Source organism: Callithrix jacchus, chromosome 7 (assembly GCF_049354715.1).
Source record: "Callithrix jacchus isolate 240 chromosome 7, calJac240_pri, whole genome shotgun sequence".
Taxonomy (NCBI): domain Eukaryota; kingdom Metazoa; phylum Chordata; class Mammalia; order Primates; family Cebidae; genus Callithrix; species Callithrix jacchus.
In genome coordinates this window covers 106,929,473-106,944,902 of record NC_133508.1, presented here as the reverse complement: position 1 = coordinate 106,944,902, position 15,430 = coordinate 106,929,473, and the positions used below count along the sequence as shown (strand labels likewise).

The window sequence follows — 15,430 nt, the reverse complement described above, 5'->3', positions numbered from 1 at the left end:
GTACTTTCAACTACAACTACTGTGCCTTAAAATCAAGTTGTTTCTTTCTTTCTTTTTTTTTTTTTTGAGACAGGGTCTCCCTCTGTTGCCAAAGCTGGAGTACAGCTGTGCAATCACAACTCACTGAAGCCTCGACCTTCCAGCCTCAAGCGATCCTCCTACCTCAGCCTCCTGAGTAGCTGGGGCTACTGGTATGTGCCACTGCTCCTGGCTAACTTTTGTATTTTTTGGAGACACAGGGGTTTGCTGTGTTGCTCTTGCTGGTCTCAAACTCCTGAGCTCAAGCGATCTACCTGGCTCAGCCTCTCAAAGCATTGGGATTACAGGGATCAGCCACCATGCCTGGCCAAGTTGTATCTTTTATAATTCATACCTTTTTATTTTTTCAAACTTTATTAGAGTGATGACTATATACCAAATGCTATGCTTAATGTTAGTGATAGACAGAAAAATAGGATGTATTTGTTTGCCCTTAAGCAGTTTACAACCCACTGGGGAAAAAATAGACATGCAAACAATGAGATAAAATACAATTAGATGAGTACCTCATTAATCATCTTTTTCTAGTGTTTCAGGAACAGAGAGAAGGGAGGTTCTGAAACCATCCCTATAACCTCATAAAAATATTCAGGTAATAAGGGAGGGTGAGAAACAAGAAACAAAAATAAACCAAACTTTCAGTCCATTCAGTATGAAACACTAGGCCAGCTTGTCCTCTGACCTGCTTCATCTTGGCTGTTTGGGGCCTATTGCCTCAGTACCACCCAAACCCTGTTACAAGATTATTTCCCCTTTGCAGCTCTATAGATAACATCTTGAACATTATGAAATGTTGTTTTCCCTTTAAGATATTCTTTCAGGTCCTGCATACCAGTAAAACTGCTGATATCAGGGGATTTGAAGGACCCCACTGACACCAGCTGGTCTGAAAGACCCACAAGAAGCTGACTCACCAAAGAATGCGTTTCCATGTACTGATGATTTCATCCTCCTCAACCAACCAACACCCGCAATGTTCCAGCCCCTTACCCTCCATGATTCCCTTAAAAAGACCAGCCCAGAATTGCTGGATGGGGAGATGGATTTAAGGGTCTCCTTCCTCTCCGCATCTGGTGCTCTGCGATCATTTAAATCTTTCTCTGGGGCAAATCCAGCTGTCTCAGTGTAACTGGTGTATTATTGCATAGTGGGCATACAAACTTGTTGGTCCTTTAACAGTCCTGATCTCTGCCAAGAAGAGGAGGAGAGGCATCAGGGACGCTTTCATAAGGAAGGAATGGATAACAAGGCAGTTACCACTAGAGAGGAAGGGTGTAAAAAGGGCTGAAATTGTATTCAAAAAAATCCTTCATCAGGTAACAAAACTAAGCTTTGTCAAAAATATGTAGTAGTTAAAATTTGCTTTTCAAATCCCTCACTTAAATACTTTTCTGGCTTTTTCCTACTTCTTCTCAGACATCCAAAGATCTCTTGCTGTTTGATTCCTTCTAGTTATTGAGGTCATTGATCTGAAAATACTTTCATTTTGAAGAGTTTTATGACTTGACTACAGTTACTCCTTAGAGACATTTGAATTTTTAAAAAAGTCTAGTGGGAGCTCGAGTCCTAATACAAATGACTGATTTGCTAAACCAGAGGTGCTAGGAAAATAAGTTTCAATGGATCTTCTAAAAAATTATATCCTATGTAGCATCTCAGGAAGAGTTTGGCTGCAAAAATAACTGCGGAGGATGGAGCAAAGCTATGGACTTTCCATAGAAGAGCTTACAATGTACTTTTGGTAAGCTATTTGCCTGAAGTTTGAATGAAAAAACCATCTATATATACCTAAAATACTTCAACGTGGTTAACAAATTTGCATTAACTTGATTTCAATTTTTCAAAAGTCTAAGAATATTCAGGGTATGAATCTAATTTGATCTAATCCTTTAATCTTATTTTTATATTATGCTAAAATAAGTAGTCAGATATATTAATTTTGGGTGTGCAGATAAAATTCAACTGAGTGCAGCTTCCCTACAAGACTGTTTCCTCTTAGCTGCTCTATAGATAACATCTAAACATTATGAAACATTGTTTTCCCTTTAAGATATTCTTTCAGGTCCTGTATACCAGTAAAACTACTGATATCAGCTGATATCAAATTTAAATAAATTTTAAATTTGTTGTTATGACACTGTTTAACTGCAATCCAAGATATTAATAGAAGGATAATATGAATAATAGGATTTTCTAGCTTACTATTAGGGACAATGAGAAATCACTGACCGCTTGTTTCTCTTGAGCACCCTAGTACTAAAATGGTATACTACATTCTTTCAGCTTTGTTGTAGAATTTAGTAATAGTCACCTTAATAATGAACCTAAGAAATGAGGAGTGAGGAAGACTGGAATGAATGTACCTAACTAGAGATAAGCAGAGCTGGGTAGGAATATTTAGTTTGGTGTCTCTGATATTGCAGCATGAGTATTAATTTATAATTTGTGAAGCTATACATACATGTTACATGCATTTCTTTATAGGTATGATATTTTATATTTAAAAATTTTAAGGGCTAAGCAAAAGATGAATTCCAGAGAGGGAAAATGAGGACATAGCATGGTGTAGGCAGATAGCATAAAACAGTAGGACTAAGACAGCTTTCAGAGTCAAACTTAGGTTTCTATCTCAGCTTCAGCACTTACTAGCTATGTGAGATTGCATAGATTACTGAACCTTTCTGAGCTCCTGGAGCCCTTTCTGGAAAACCTAACAGTTGTTTAAGGTCGAAAGGAAGAAGGGCCAGCCATAGAGTGTGAGAGATGTAGGGGAAATCAGTCTGGTTTTAAAATGGAAAGAAACTGGATTAAGAAATTTAAAGGAGAAACTGAAGATGATGACAATGTAAACTGCTCACAACTACAGAGCTCAAATAGAAAAAGAGGGAACCGAATGATATATACGTGCCTGGAAGTCACGGTGACATCAGTGTCCTGATTCCTGATATCCCAAGTACCACCTCCTCTATCCTTTGCTCCCATTCACGACCATAAAATATTTTGGGATAGTTGAGTATGTTTAGACAAACATATAGTATATGCAAAATATGGGATATACTGTTGAGTAATCTTACCTGCTCTATTACTTAGGCTAAGCCAAACAGCAAATACAAAATCTGAGATTAATTTTAATACTAAAATCGCTCTTGAAAGTGATTAACCCAGTACAATAGGCTGAGGCCAATGAGTACATAGCATTCTCCTGGTATACAGTAACGGTCATGAATGCACCCCATTTAGGCCAATAAAATGATAAAATAGAGAGTATTTTCCTGGGGCTTCTAGGAGGGTCTTTAAAAAAACATAAAAAGAGTCCAAGAAAGATATAGCATTTTCTCCTCTGCAAATTTTCATTCACATGCATGAGGTGTGTAACTGCAGAACATCGCTGCCAGCCTAAGAATAAAGCTGACCCCCCGAGAATGGTGAAGTTCTAAAGCTTACCTTATTTCTGAACTTCTAGTTATGCAAACCATCACATTTCTTTAGTAGATATAAGATTTTCTCCAACCCCGTTGCATAAGCTCCTGACCATAGTAGCACCAGGTCATCAACATCATAGTTGGGTCACTGGGACATGGCTTACAGAAAAGGAACTGATAAAGAACACAAGTATCTGGGGACGAAGCACAGACTTGAGGTGAAGTTAACTGGAAAAGGGGTGGCTCCAGAATCTACTAAACAAATGAACCCTACTTCTTACATTGCACTAATGTTCCTTACTTCCTTTACCATAAAGCATCTGAAGCTTGATTAATTTTCAATCCCTGATTGACACATATTTAATATACAATTCTTAACAAGAATGGTTTGTCAGACTTCTCAGTTCTTGAAGGAGAAAACTAAAATGGAAAACAGAATGTCAAAAGAAGAGGTCGTTAAAAAGCAAGAATAGTCACAGCAAAAGTGACAGCTGACAACTTGATATGGAGGGAAGCACACAGACAGAATTCCATTATCACACTTTATAATATGACAGATTGTAAAACCATTCTTGAGTTATTAGAAAAAGCTAACTCATATTCAATGGCTTCTACTGCAAAGTTTAATAAAATACAAGTTTGCAAAATTAAACCGAATACATACAATTTCAGGATTGTTAACTCCTCTTGATGAACTGTTTCCTGTATCATTATGAAATGACCTTCTTTATCCCTTGTCATATGTTTTACTCTGAAGTTACTTTTATCCTGATATTAATATAGTCACTGTAGCTTCCATTTAAATAATTGAGAATGGCATTTCTTTTTTCATCCTTTTATATTGAACCTTTTTGTATTTTTGCATCTAAAGGACATGTTTATAGACAACATATAGTTGGTCTTGCTTTTTTCTCCATTCTGATAAGCTTTGTCTTTTAACCTTGGTGTTTACACCATTTACAGTTAATGTAATTATTGATGTGTTAGGACTTAAGTCTAATACATCTAATTTTATTATTTGTTTTCTGCTCTGTTCTCCTGGTTTGTTTCTCTTTTTCTTTTTCCTTGACATCCTCTAGGTTAAGTGAGTATGTTTAGTTCACTTTTGATGATGCTTTTGAGTATGTTATTTTGTACAGTCTTCTTAGTGGTTGCTTTAGGTATTACAATATACATATGTAACTTATCACAGTCTACCGGTATCAGTGTTACACCATTTCAAGCAAAGTAGAGAAACCTTACATCAATTTAGGTCCCTTTACCCTTTACACTTTTTAAATATTAATGGACTTAATTATTTCATCTACATACATGTGTAGCACATCAGATGGTACTATAGTTTTTGCTTCAACCATAAAACATAAGGTAAAAAAATTCCATTATTCATATTTCTATTTTTATTCATTCCACTGCTCTTTCCTTCCAGAAGGAACAACTTTTATTCTGTTAAACTTTTTCTTGTGTTTGGAGAGTTTTGTTTAGCCATTGTTTTGGGGAAGGTTTGCTAGCAATAAATTCTGTCAGTTTTTCTCTTCTGAGAGTGATTTTATTTTTCTTTCATTGCTGAAGGATGGTTTAGTTGGATATGGGATTCAGGATTGACAAGTCTTATAATACTTGAAAATCTTGTGTGTCATTTCCTTCTGGCCTCTCTGGTTTCAGATGAAAATAATACTGTTATTTTAATTGATGTTCCTTTATATGTAATGTGTTATTTCTGTTCCTTTATATGTAATCTCTTATTTCTCTCTGGTTGTTTTTAAGATTTTTCTTTATTTTTGGTCCTCATAAGTTTGAAATGTCCTATTGTAGATTTTTTTGGTTTATCTTCTTTGGAGTGAACCCAGCATCTTGAATATCTAGATTTATATCTTTTGTCAACTTTTGGAAGCTTGCAACTATTACTTCTTCAAATACTTTTTCTGCCCCATACTCCTTCTCCTCTGCTGGGACTCTGATGATACAAATATTATGTATTTTGTTATTTTTCCATAAATCCCTGAGGGTCTGTCCATTTTTCTGTTTAGTGCATACCCTCTTTGCTGTTCTGATTGAGTAAATTCCACCAATCTACATGCTCATTTAATCTCTTTTCTATAATTTTCACTCTACTATTGAGTCCATTAAGTGATATTTTATTTTGGTAATTATGGTTTTCAGTTATGTAATTTCCATTTGGTTCTTTTTTACAACTTCTTTTTTTCTTTCTCTGAGATTTTGTTTTACTTCACTTGTTTCAAGAGATTATGTAACTGTCTCCTGAAACATTCTTATGATGGATGTTTCAATTTCCTTCTCAGGAATTCCAATTTCTAATTTGTCTTAGTATTGGGTTCAGTGGATTGTCTTTTCTCAGATTGTGTTTTTCCGGGTTCATGATATGAGTTACATTCAATTGCATTTTGAATATTTGATTATGACATTAGGAGACTTTTAATCCTATTGAAGTCTTTTATTTTAGCAGGTGTGTATCCTGTTTAGCTTTAGCTAATAGGTTTTGGACTAATTTTGTAGGCTTTAGTTCCAGTGGCAGTTAGTGTTCTGATTGTTTATGATGCTAATGCTGTTCTGGTCTGCTTTGTTCTCCTGGCACTGTTGGGGCTTCTGCTCAAACTCTGCTGTTGTCATCTGTTAGAGTTGAAAGTGCTTCTCTGGGTTCCCTAATATCCCTAGGTAAACTTCTGGGAAGGCACAGAAGCCACTGGGCCTGGGTCTCTTTATGACACTGGTTGAAAGATAGGAAGACACAGGGCTTTACTGATCCCACCCTTTACCACCAGATAGATGTACTCATCGGGAGAGCAGAGCAGGGATGGCTGGGGTCTTATTGTTCTGTTTCTGCAGGTGAATTGAACTGCCTGTTGATCAGGATTATAGAATAAGATATTGGTGGCTCTCATCCAAATCTCTGTGTTTTTTACTCTCCTGGTCCTCTGGACTGAGACAGTAGGCTTCACTTTTTTTTTCTTCTTTTCTTCATGCCTGTTGACAGTACTAGTTTGCAAGCCTCTCTGTTGCCCAGTCCAGGGATATTAGGACATCAAAAGAAAATGCAAGAAGCATACCGTGATGTCTTTCCTTAAGTCCTGATGTCCCAGTCAGTTTGCTTTCTTCTTTGAAGCTTTCAGAATCCTTTTAAAATGGTCTGTTGAATAATTTTTCCAGAGTGTTTAGTTTTATTTAGAATTGAGGATCAGGAAAGGTGAGTCTATGCCATCTGTTCCAGAATAAAAAATTTGGCCGTCCTTCCCTTCCTTTCTCCCTCCTTCCAACTCTTTTTCTCCCTTTCTTTTTTCTCTCTTTATGGCTTTCTTTCCTTCCTTATATTCCTTTTATTTTTATCTCCCCCATCTATCTCTTTATTTCAAGCAGATTCTTGTGGTTCATTTTCATTTTTGAAGTAATTAATTCCTTCACTCATTTCTCATTAATTCTAACATATATGTTGAACACCTACTAACTGCCAGGAAATATGCCTGTGTTATTAATATAGTGAATAAGATGGCACACTTGCTGCTCAGAAAGCTGATAGTGTAATTCTAAAAGATCTGTCTGTATGGCTATTATATAACTGATTTTTACACAGTACATGAGAAGACATTTTAATATGCAATCAGATATTTTAATAACTTCAAAATTACGCTATGGTAAATCTTTTATCATTTTTCTTTGAATTGTTCTGATTCCTTTCTTAAGAAAATTTATAATTCTTAGGTTGGATTTTCATTCTCCATTCCCCACATGTAATTATTTATTATTTCATCATCTTTCCTTTGTATTTGTGGCATACTTCCGGTTCTGACTGCTCAAATTTCTGATCTTTCTACATGTAAATTCTTCTATCGACTACAGTAAAGATTTTAATTCTGATCTTCAAGTTTAGTTTTTTTATAATTCCCTCCGCAACAATGTTCATTTTTCTTTTATTTTCTTTAAAATAAGTTTTTCCACATTGTTTATTTTGCAGGTATTTCTTAAAGTATTTCTTATAACTATTGAAAATTTAATCTTTTTAATTTTTCTTCTAGTTTCTTCATTTATTATTTTGTAAAGACAAACTCTTCCTTTCCAGGGTAACTTCTTTCCTCTAGTTCTACATTATTTTAATCTACATATTTTTCTCTTATCACTGAATATAATCAATAGTTATTTGAAAGCCAGTTTGGTTGAATCACAGAGGGTACAGGAATAGAGTATGAGATGAAGCTGATGGGGCAGGTGGAGACTAGACTCTGCAAAATCTTATAATCCACAGTATGGCTTTTGTTTTTCTTGAATGAGCAATAGAAAACCATAGGGTTATTTTAAGATAAGGGGGGTTTCCTAACTGTATGTAGGAAAGCCACTTATGGGAGCATTTGGTTGAATCTTATGCAGAATATTTACAAAGGTGATTTGTGAACAGATTCAAAACATATGTAGGAGGTCAAGTTGAGAGGCTTTGAAATAAGAGTGAAGATAGGAGAGTAAATGGGATAAAGTGTATGAAAGATAATGCCCAGGTTTATGAATTTTGAACCTAGATGGTTACCAGCATCACACATTCTGACAGAAAACACTGGAAGAAGCTTGGGCTTTAAGTAAAAGACTGTAGATTTGGTTTTGGATTTGTTGTATTTGATGCATTGTTGAAACATTCAAGAATGTGTCAAGTGCACATTGTGATGAATAGAGAGAGGTTTGGTCTGGAGATATCAATTTGTGAGTCATCTGATTAGAGGATTAACTAACACTGTATGTAATGACATTGTTTGGGGAGGAAGTATGTTTGGAAAAAAAAAAAGACTTCAAACTATCTTCCAAAATTCTAATATATAATGGCTGGAAGGAGAAAGTTGAGCATGCAAGAGAGTAACCAGAAAGATTATAGAAAAGTCAGGATAGTATTCTGTTATGGCAGCCAAGGCATTAGGTTATCTCTTTCTTAGCCATAATGAAATTCCATGAACTGGGTAGCTTATAAATGACAAAAAATTTATTTCTCACACTTCTAGAAGCTGGGAAATCCAAGATGAAGATGTTGGCAGATTTGGTAGCTGGTAAGTCCCGCTTTCTGGTTCACAGATGGTGCCTTGCCATAGATTACCTCCAAAAAGCCTATCTCCTAATATAATATCAATTTGATTTTAACATATACAGTTTGGAGGGATACTAATATTCAGATCATTGCAGTTTTCAAAAGGACAAAATAATCAACAGTATTGATCCCTGCTACAAAGTCAAGTAAGATGAGCATTGAAAGAAATCCTTGATGGATTAGGAAATGATACATTGATTTCTAAGATGGCCCCATGATCATCAACATAATCCTTGATGCGTGAAACCTATATAATCCCCTGTCCTTGGATATACGCTGGATCTATGACTTACTTCTGGACAATAAAATATGGCAAAGGCAATGGTGTAATTATGATCCCACATTTTGAGTTAGTTAAAATTGAAATTATCTTGGGTGTGCCTGACTTAATCAGGTGAAAGTACTTAAAAGAGAGATAGGCAATTCTCCCTGAGAAGAGGGGGTAAATTGGCTAATTTGGAATGTCTGTGCAGCAAGGAACTTCTGGAGGCCTCTAGAACCTAAAAGTGACTTCATTTGGCAGCCAACAAAAACCTGGGACTGTTTGTCAGACCACTGCAAGGAAACAAATTCTGCCAACAGCCTAAAGGAGTTCATAAGTGAATGATTTCCCCAACTGAGCTTTTAATAAGACTCTAACCTGGTGAGATCTGAAGCAGAGAACTCAGCCTGGACTTAATGCCTGGACTCCTGACCTCCAGAAAATGTGAGATGATAAATGCATGTTATTTTGAGACACAAGTTTGTGCTAATTTGTTACAAAGCAGTAGAAAACTATTAAAACAACATAAAAAAATTATTGGTGCTCTGAACAAAAGCTGTTTCAGCAGAATAACTCGGTGGGAACCAGACTGCACTACCTTGGAGGAGTGAGTGGGAGACAAATAAATGGAGCAAGTATAGATAACTCTTAGATAAATCAAGAGATTTTCCTGGAAACAGAACAGAGTGCAGGGTGGTAGCTGAATGGGGCTATGGCTTTGAGGACAATGTTTTTATTTTGTATTTTAATGTGGAATAATCTAAACATATTTAAAAATCTGTCGTTCAGAATAATCTATTTTTACTGAATATTTACTTGACTGTGCCAGATGCAGCATAGGTAGATATAATTCACATTAAATAACTAAGATCTACCCCTGCTGACCTTATCTTGATTTTAACATTGCAAATATTGTAAAGTGGTATAGAGCATTAAACAAGAAAACAATACAAAGTATGCTATTTAGTAAAACCTTCCTGTATACAACATCTCCAAATGAAAGAGAGATTTCTTTACTCTGAGGATCTTATAGTCTGAACCAAGTTTCCTTATGCCTTTCAATTATTAGTACAGAAAAGCTACTATGATTTGACTTTCTACGATAGTTTTCAAAGGTGGCACATTTGTGTGGGAGTTGACCAATAAGTCTTCGTGTAGATCTACACTGAATCTGTAGAATCACAGAAAAAGAACTATTCCATTGTGTTAAAAAAAAAAAACACTAGTATCAAACAGGAATTACCGTTTAAGATTGCTGCAAGAATTTCAGCTTTATGGTATTTGCTACAACCTCTTCTTTGTCATGCATTATTATTTGTAAAAATAGTGGTGGTACTATCTGTACATTTGCATTTCTGATCTCAAAAAATGCCTTATTATCCTCAAACCAATGTTTAGTTTGAAATAAGAAGAACAATTTCAAAAGTTAAAGAAAGAGACAGAAAGAGAAAAAAGAGAAAACAAAAGTTGCTACATCCCAGGTTCTGTACCAACTACTTAATAATAAATATCTCCTTTAATGCTCAAAATAATTCTATAAAGTAGGCTCTAGCATATCCTCATTTTCTTCAGTAAATAAACTGAATTTTATATTCAAAATGAGTATTCATGGTCCAGCAACTGGTCACATTAGGTGTCATATTAGAGAATAAACCCTTTTGTGTGTCTCTAAACTTAATAGTTTTAACTATCATGATATGTTGCTTCCATTACAAAAAAATTGTGGCTTTTCTTTCTCATGAAATTCACACTAGTCTGTAATAGGGAAAGAAGAACTGCTCATTGTACTAACAAGGGAAAATAAAGACCTCTATGGAAGAGAATAAAATTTTATAGATTTTGCATTTTTCAATACATCTTTTCATGTTCAGTAACATACTCCAGCTGAATTTCTGTGGTGACACTTCAAAGACTGCCCTGTCATAATCCAATTTTGATGAGAACTTATAACATAAGCAAGAGTTATATCATGTACCTTGTTAAGCACACATTAGGTAGCTTAACTTATATATTTTACATTAGAGAACAATAAAACTTGATTATGAAATACACCAATGATTATTCCTCTATTGTGTAGATAATGATTTAATATCATTTGATGTCAATCATTTTACCTAGGTTAGTCATTTTCAATCTTGAGCTTGCATCAGAATCTCCTGCAGAGCTTCTTTAAAAAAAGGTCACCAGACCCTGCTCAGTTTCTGATTCAGTGAGTGTGGCTTGCAGCACTAGAATTTGCGTTTTAAGCAAGTTCTCAGATGCTGCTGCTGCTGCTACTGCTCCTAGGCCTGTAGATCACAATTTGAGAACAACTGGCTCAGACCAGGGTTCATAAAGATTTCCTGTGAAGACCTAGGTAAATATTTTTGGTTTTGTGGGCCATTTGGTCTCTGTCACAACTGCTCAACTGTTCCTTTGCAGTGCAAAATCAGTTGTATATAATATACAATAAGTAGATGATGTCTGTATTTTAATAAAATTGTACTTACAAAAATAGATGCCAGTCTGAGTTTCATCAACAAACCATAAGTGGCCAACCCCTGGCTTAGACCAACTCAGTATAAGAACCCTGAAAAATTACTTTGTTTATGTTAAATGGCAACTCTGTGATAATCATTTACAGACATATCTGAAAATATCCCTTCTAAGTTTTATTTAAATAGCTACAAACTAGAGACTAAACTGATGTTCTCCTTGAAGCATAGAGAAGAAACCCTACAGTTTTTCTATAAACCCAATGGAAATAAGCAATACTTTTAAGCAAGAGTCTGCATTTTTTAAATGCCCATGAACTCTATCTTTATTTTCAAGTTTTAGCTTTGGTTGAATATTGTTTATGTTTAAACAAATCTGCCAGTTTAAAGAAGACCAAAGCACGATTGAATGACATATGTCAGTTCAGTAAGGTTATCTATTAACTTAATAAGAAACAAAACAAGAACGCTCCATTTGCCATGAGTGTACCCTGCTTTAATGTAGTTGCTCTTTACCCACAGCAGTATACTTCAAACTAATTAAAAAATGCCAATATAATCTTAAAAATCAACTTAACTTTTACTTCAGTAAACCCACTACATTAGCTTTATCGTAGTAAAATGTCAGTTCCTGTAAAAGGACAAAATTCAGAAAAATTTTTATCATAATGAAATGCGATTTAGTTACCTGAAAATAATTATATGCAAATACCATTAAAAAACTTGGTATTATTGTTCATTTTATAAACTTAAAATGTGAGTATTATGTCAAGAGTCTCCAACAATCTACTATATGCTATAGATAATAAGCACATAAAATCCCTACAGCCAATGGCATATTCTAATATCTAATAATTTGAGGATGAACTAAAATGACTTTATACTGGGATTCATGGTATCTATCTTTCAGAACATTTTCCCAAATTCAATTACAACATATGTTTCCATTTGGCAAACAGATTTACTTTTACTGGAAGATATCTATTATTTTGTCTAATGTAGTGATTTTAAAAAGTTCTCAGTTAAAAAAAAAAGTCCAAAGAGCCCTGTGGCTAAAAGGAAACTGGAAAGTGTTGATTTTTCGATACATTTCAAAAGTTTCTTTACTTCAGGTCTTCTCAGAACCATTACCATGCATGGTATAAATATCTAAGAATGATTTGTCAGATTGCATAGTCTTTTCCCACTGCATTTGAACATGGAACTTGATTATCAGTAGAACATCTTGAAGCACCAGAAAAATACTCTTAAGAAAGCAATGTTCTAAGTAAGCACTAATATTCAGGTAACATAAAGTAGATTATTTTAAAAGATCAATTTGATTCAACAAATATTCTATTACTTGACCAACCATTTAAAGGTCACCCATTTTATTTTACTATGCTACTCACCAAAATCTATCTAGAACACAGTTAATCCTATTAAACATACTTACACTCCTCTTCAGGCCTCTTCCGAAGTGCTGCACGAACCTCTTTACAAGGACTTCTCTGGTATTGTGGGGGATTCCTTCCCCTTATTAGGTTCTCCATCCTGTAAGAGAGAATTGAAAGAGTATTTTAATACCAACATTTTGATAAATGTTTACAACTTAAATGGACCAAAATTCAAATACCCAAAGATCTTTGCTAGACAACACCATGAAGATGCTCTGGCAAGGAGCAAGCTGCCAGGAAGCATCAGGGACCACAGTAAATTGGAGAGTGCTTGACTTTTCTGGCATTCCAATTAAACAAAACTGAAGAACACCAGGTGTATGAAACTTATGCATATTATCTAATTAGAGACTGCCATGGACTGAATATGGTCCCCACAAAATTCAAATATTGAAACCCCAGTCCCCAATGTGATTTGTAGGCAGGGCCTTTGGGAGGTAACTAGGTTCAGAGGAGGTTAGGAATGGAACATCTGTGATGGGATTAGTATCTTTATAAAAAGAGAGAGAGATGAAAAGGGAAAAAGTAGACTTCTCTCTCTCTCTCTGCCATGTGGAGACACAGGGAGGAAGCTGTCTTCCAGCCACAGTAAGAACCTCCACAAGGACCCAAATTTACCAGCACCTTGACTTTGGACTTCCTAGCCTCCAGAACTAAGAGCAATAGTCTGTGGTTTTAGTCACCCAGTCCATGGTATTTTGTTACAGCAGCCCAGGCTGACTAAAATAGAAACCTATTGACTAAAAAGTAATTTCTTGCAAAATAAATAAAGTCATAAAAAATAAGGTCACCCTTTAAAAAGAGAAAGCATATCTTTCACAATGAGATACTTTAGCCAGAACAGCCATTATTAAAAAGTCAAAAACAATAGCTGCTGGCATGGATGTGAAAAAGAAACACTTATACACTGCCACTAGGAATGTAAACTAGTACAGTCTCTATGACAAACAGTGTGGAGATTTCTCAAAGAACTTAAAGTAAATCTACCATTTGATCCAGTAATCCCACTACTGATGACCCAAAGGAAAAGAAGACGCTATTTCATAAAAACACCTGTACTCCTATGTTTATACACCACAATTCACAATTACGAAGATATGAAATGAACCTAACTGCCCATCAGCCCGTGAGTGGATAAAGAAAATGTGGAATATATATGATATTCTGATATATGTCATATATGATATACATGATACATATTACATATTCTATATAAAGGAGGGGTATATATGTGGCATATATATATATATATATATATATACACACACACACACACATATATATACCTACACACACACCATGGAATACTACTTAGCCACAAAAAAGAATGAAAAACTGTTCAGTAACTTGGATGGAACTGGAGGCCATTATTCTAAGTGAAGTAGCTCAGGAACAAAACTCAAATACCATATGTTCTTACTTATAAGTGTAAGAACTAAGCTATGAGTATGCAAAGGCACACAGAGTGGTATAACAGACACTGGAGACTCAGAAGGGAAAGTGTGAGAGGAGGGTGAGCAATGAAAAAGTACCTATTGAGTACAATGTTCACTACCCAGGTGACATGTGCACTGAAATCCTAGACTTCACCAATATACAATTCATCTGTGTAAGCAAAACCCACTTGTACCCCTAAAGCTATTGAAATAAGAAAATTTTTTAAAAGTATCAGTTGTCAAGAGTAGAATTGCTGATTTCATTCCACACTAATGACTGAATCAGAACTTCAAAAAATTCTAATAATTGTGATTTCTTAAAAAAAGTGGTTAATATAAACTGTACTTTTCAGTTACTAGCTACATGGCAATGCTGACAAACAGAAAATAAGAAATTAATAAAACACAACTTTAACAGCATATACTTTGTGGTCAGCATTTTCTGTTTTCAGTTTTGCACATCAATGCACCCTCTACTAACTTCTACAGCATGAAAAAAACTTGAATGCTCAGGATTTGAAAATTTGGAACTAAATCATAGTATTTACTTAACATTTTGAAAATATAAACATGATTTCTTAATGTCTATATGATTATCCTCAACCAGGGATATTACTGGTTTTGATAACTGTCCTGGGTGATAGCATACATGCCATTGAAAACAGTGGGATTATTATGGATATACTGGCAGAAGGTCTCCTAGGATTAGAAGCATACAAGATTATGTTCCTTGTGCTTGGAGGGGAAATTGAGAAAGGATGATCCCATAAAAGAAGCATTTTAAGTGGTCTAAAATATGAGATAAATAGACTTTTGTGGTGGAATAGTAACATAATACTACTCCTATGGGAACTTATCATTGGGACTTACAAAAAGTCTTCCAAATATACTTTCTGAAATCAATCCATTCATATGTAGAGGCTGCTTTATGTGTTTGTGTGTGTGTGCAGGCACTCACATGCCTATGCCTGCTTGTAAAGAAAATGTTTTTGAATGAGCAGTGATAACTTGAATCTTAATTTCACTTGAAATTCATTTCAAGTGAGAAAAAATTATTTCTCTAAAGATAATGATAATACAGTGACAGGAAACCAAGTGGAAACTTGAAGAACTGAAGACATAAATCGCTTCAACATGATGTGTGTGCGTGTGTGGGGCGTGGTAAAGACTAATCTTCTAGGTCTGTCCCTGAAGTTTCATCATGAAGATTAGCTATGCAAACTAAATTACATCAAATTTTCTAGTTTCTGACTCTTGAATTAATTCAACGAACAATTTTGATTA

At 35.0% G+C, this 15,430-nt stretch overlaps 1 protein-coding gene across 30 annotated transcripts in view; it reads right to left on the bottom strand.

Annotated features, from left to right (window-relative positions):
• Positions 1–15,430, bottom strand: part of LRRC7 (leucine rich repeat containing 7) — a 597,290-nt gene that overhangs the window by 450,492 nt on the left and 131,368 nt on the right. For all 30 annotated transcript variants that reach the window (XM_035251839.3, XM_078332210.1, XM_035251845.3 and 27 more), the window contains exon 2: positions 12,710–12,807. In XM_035251839.3, the coding sequence (XP_035107730.3) occupies positions 12,710–12,807 (98 nt within the window). The remainder of the gene's footprint in view (positions 1–12,709; positions 12,808–15,430) is intronic.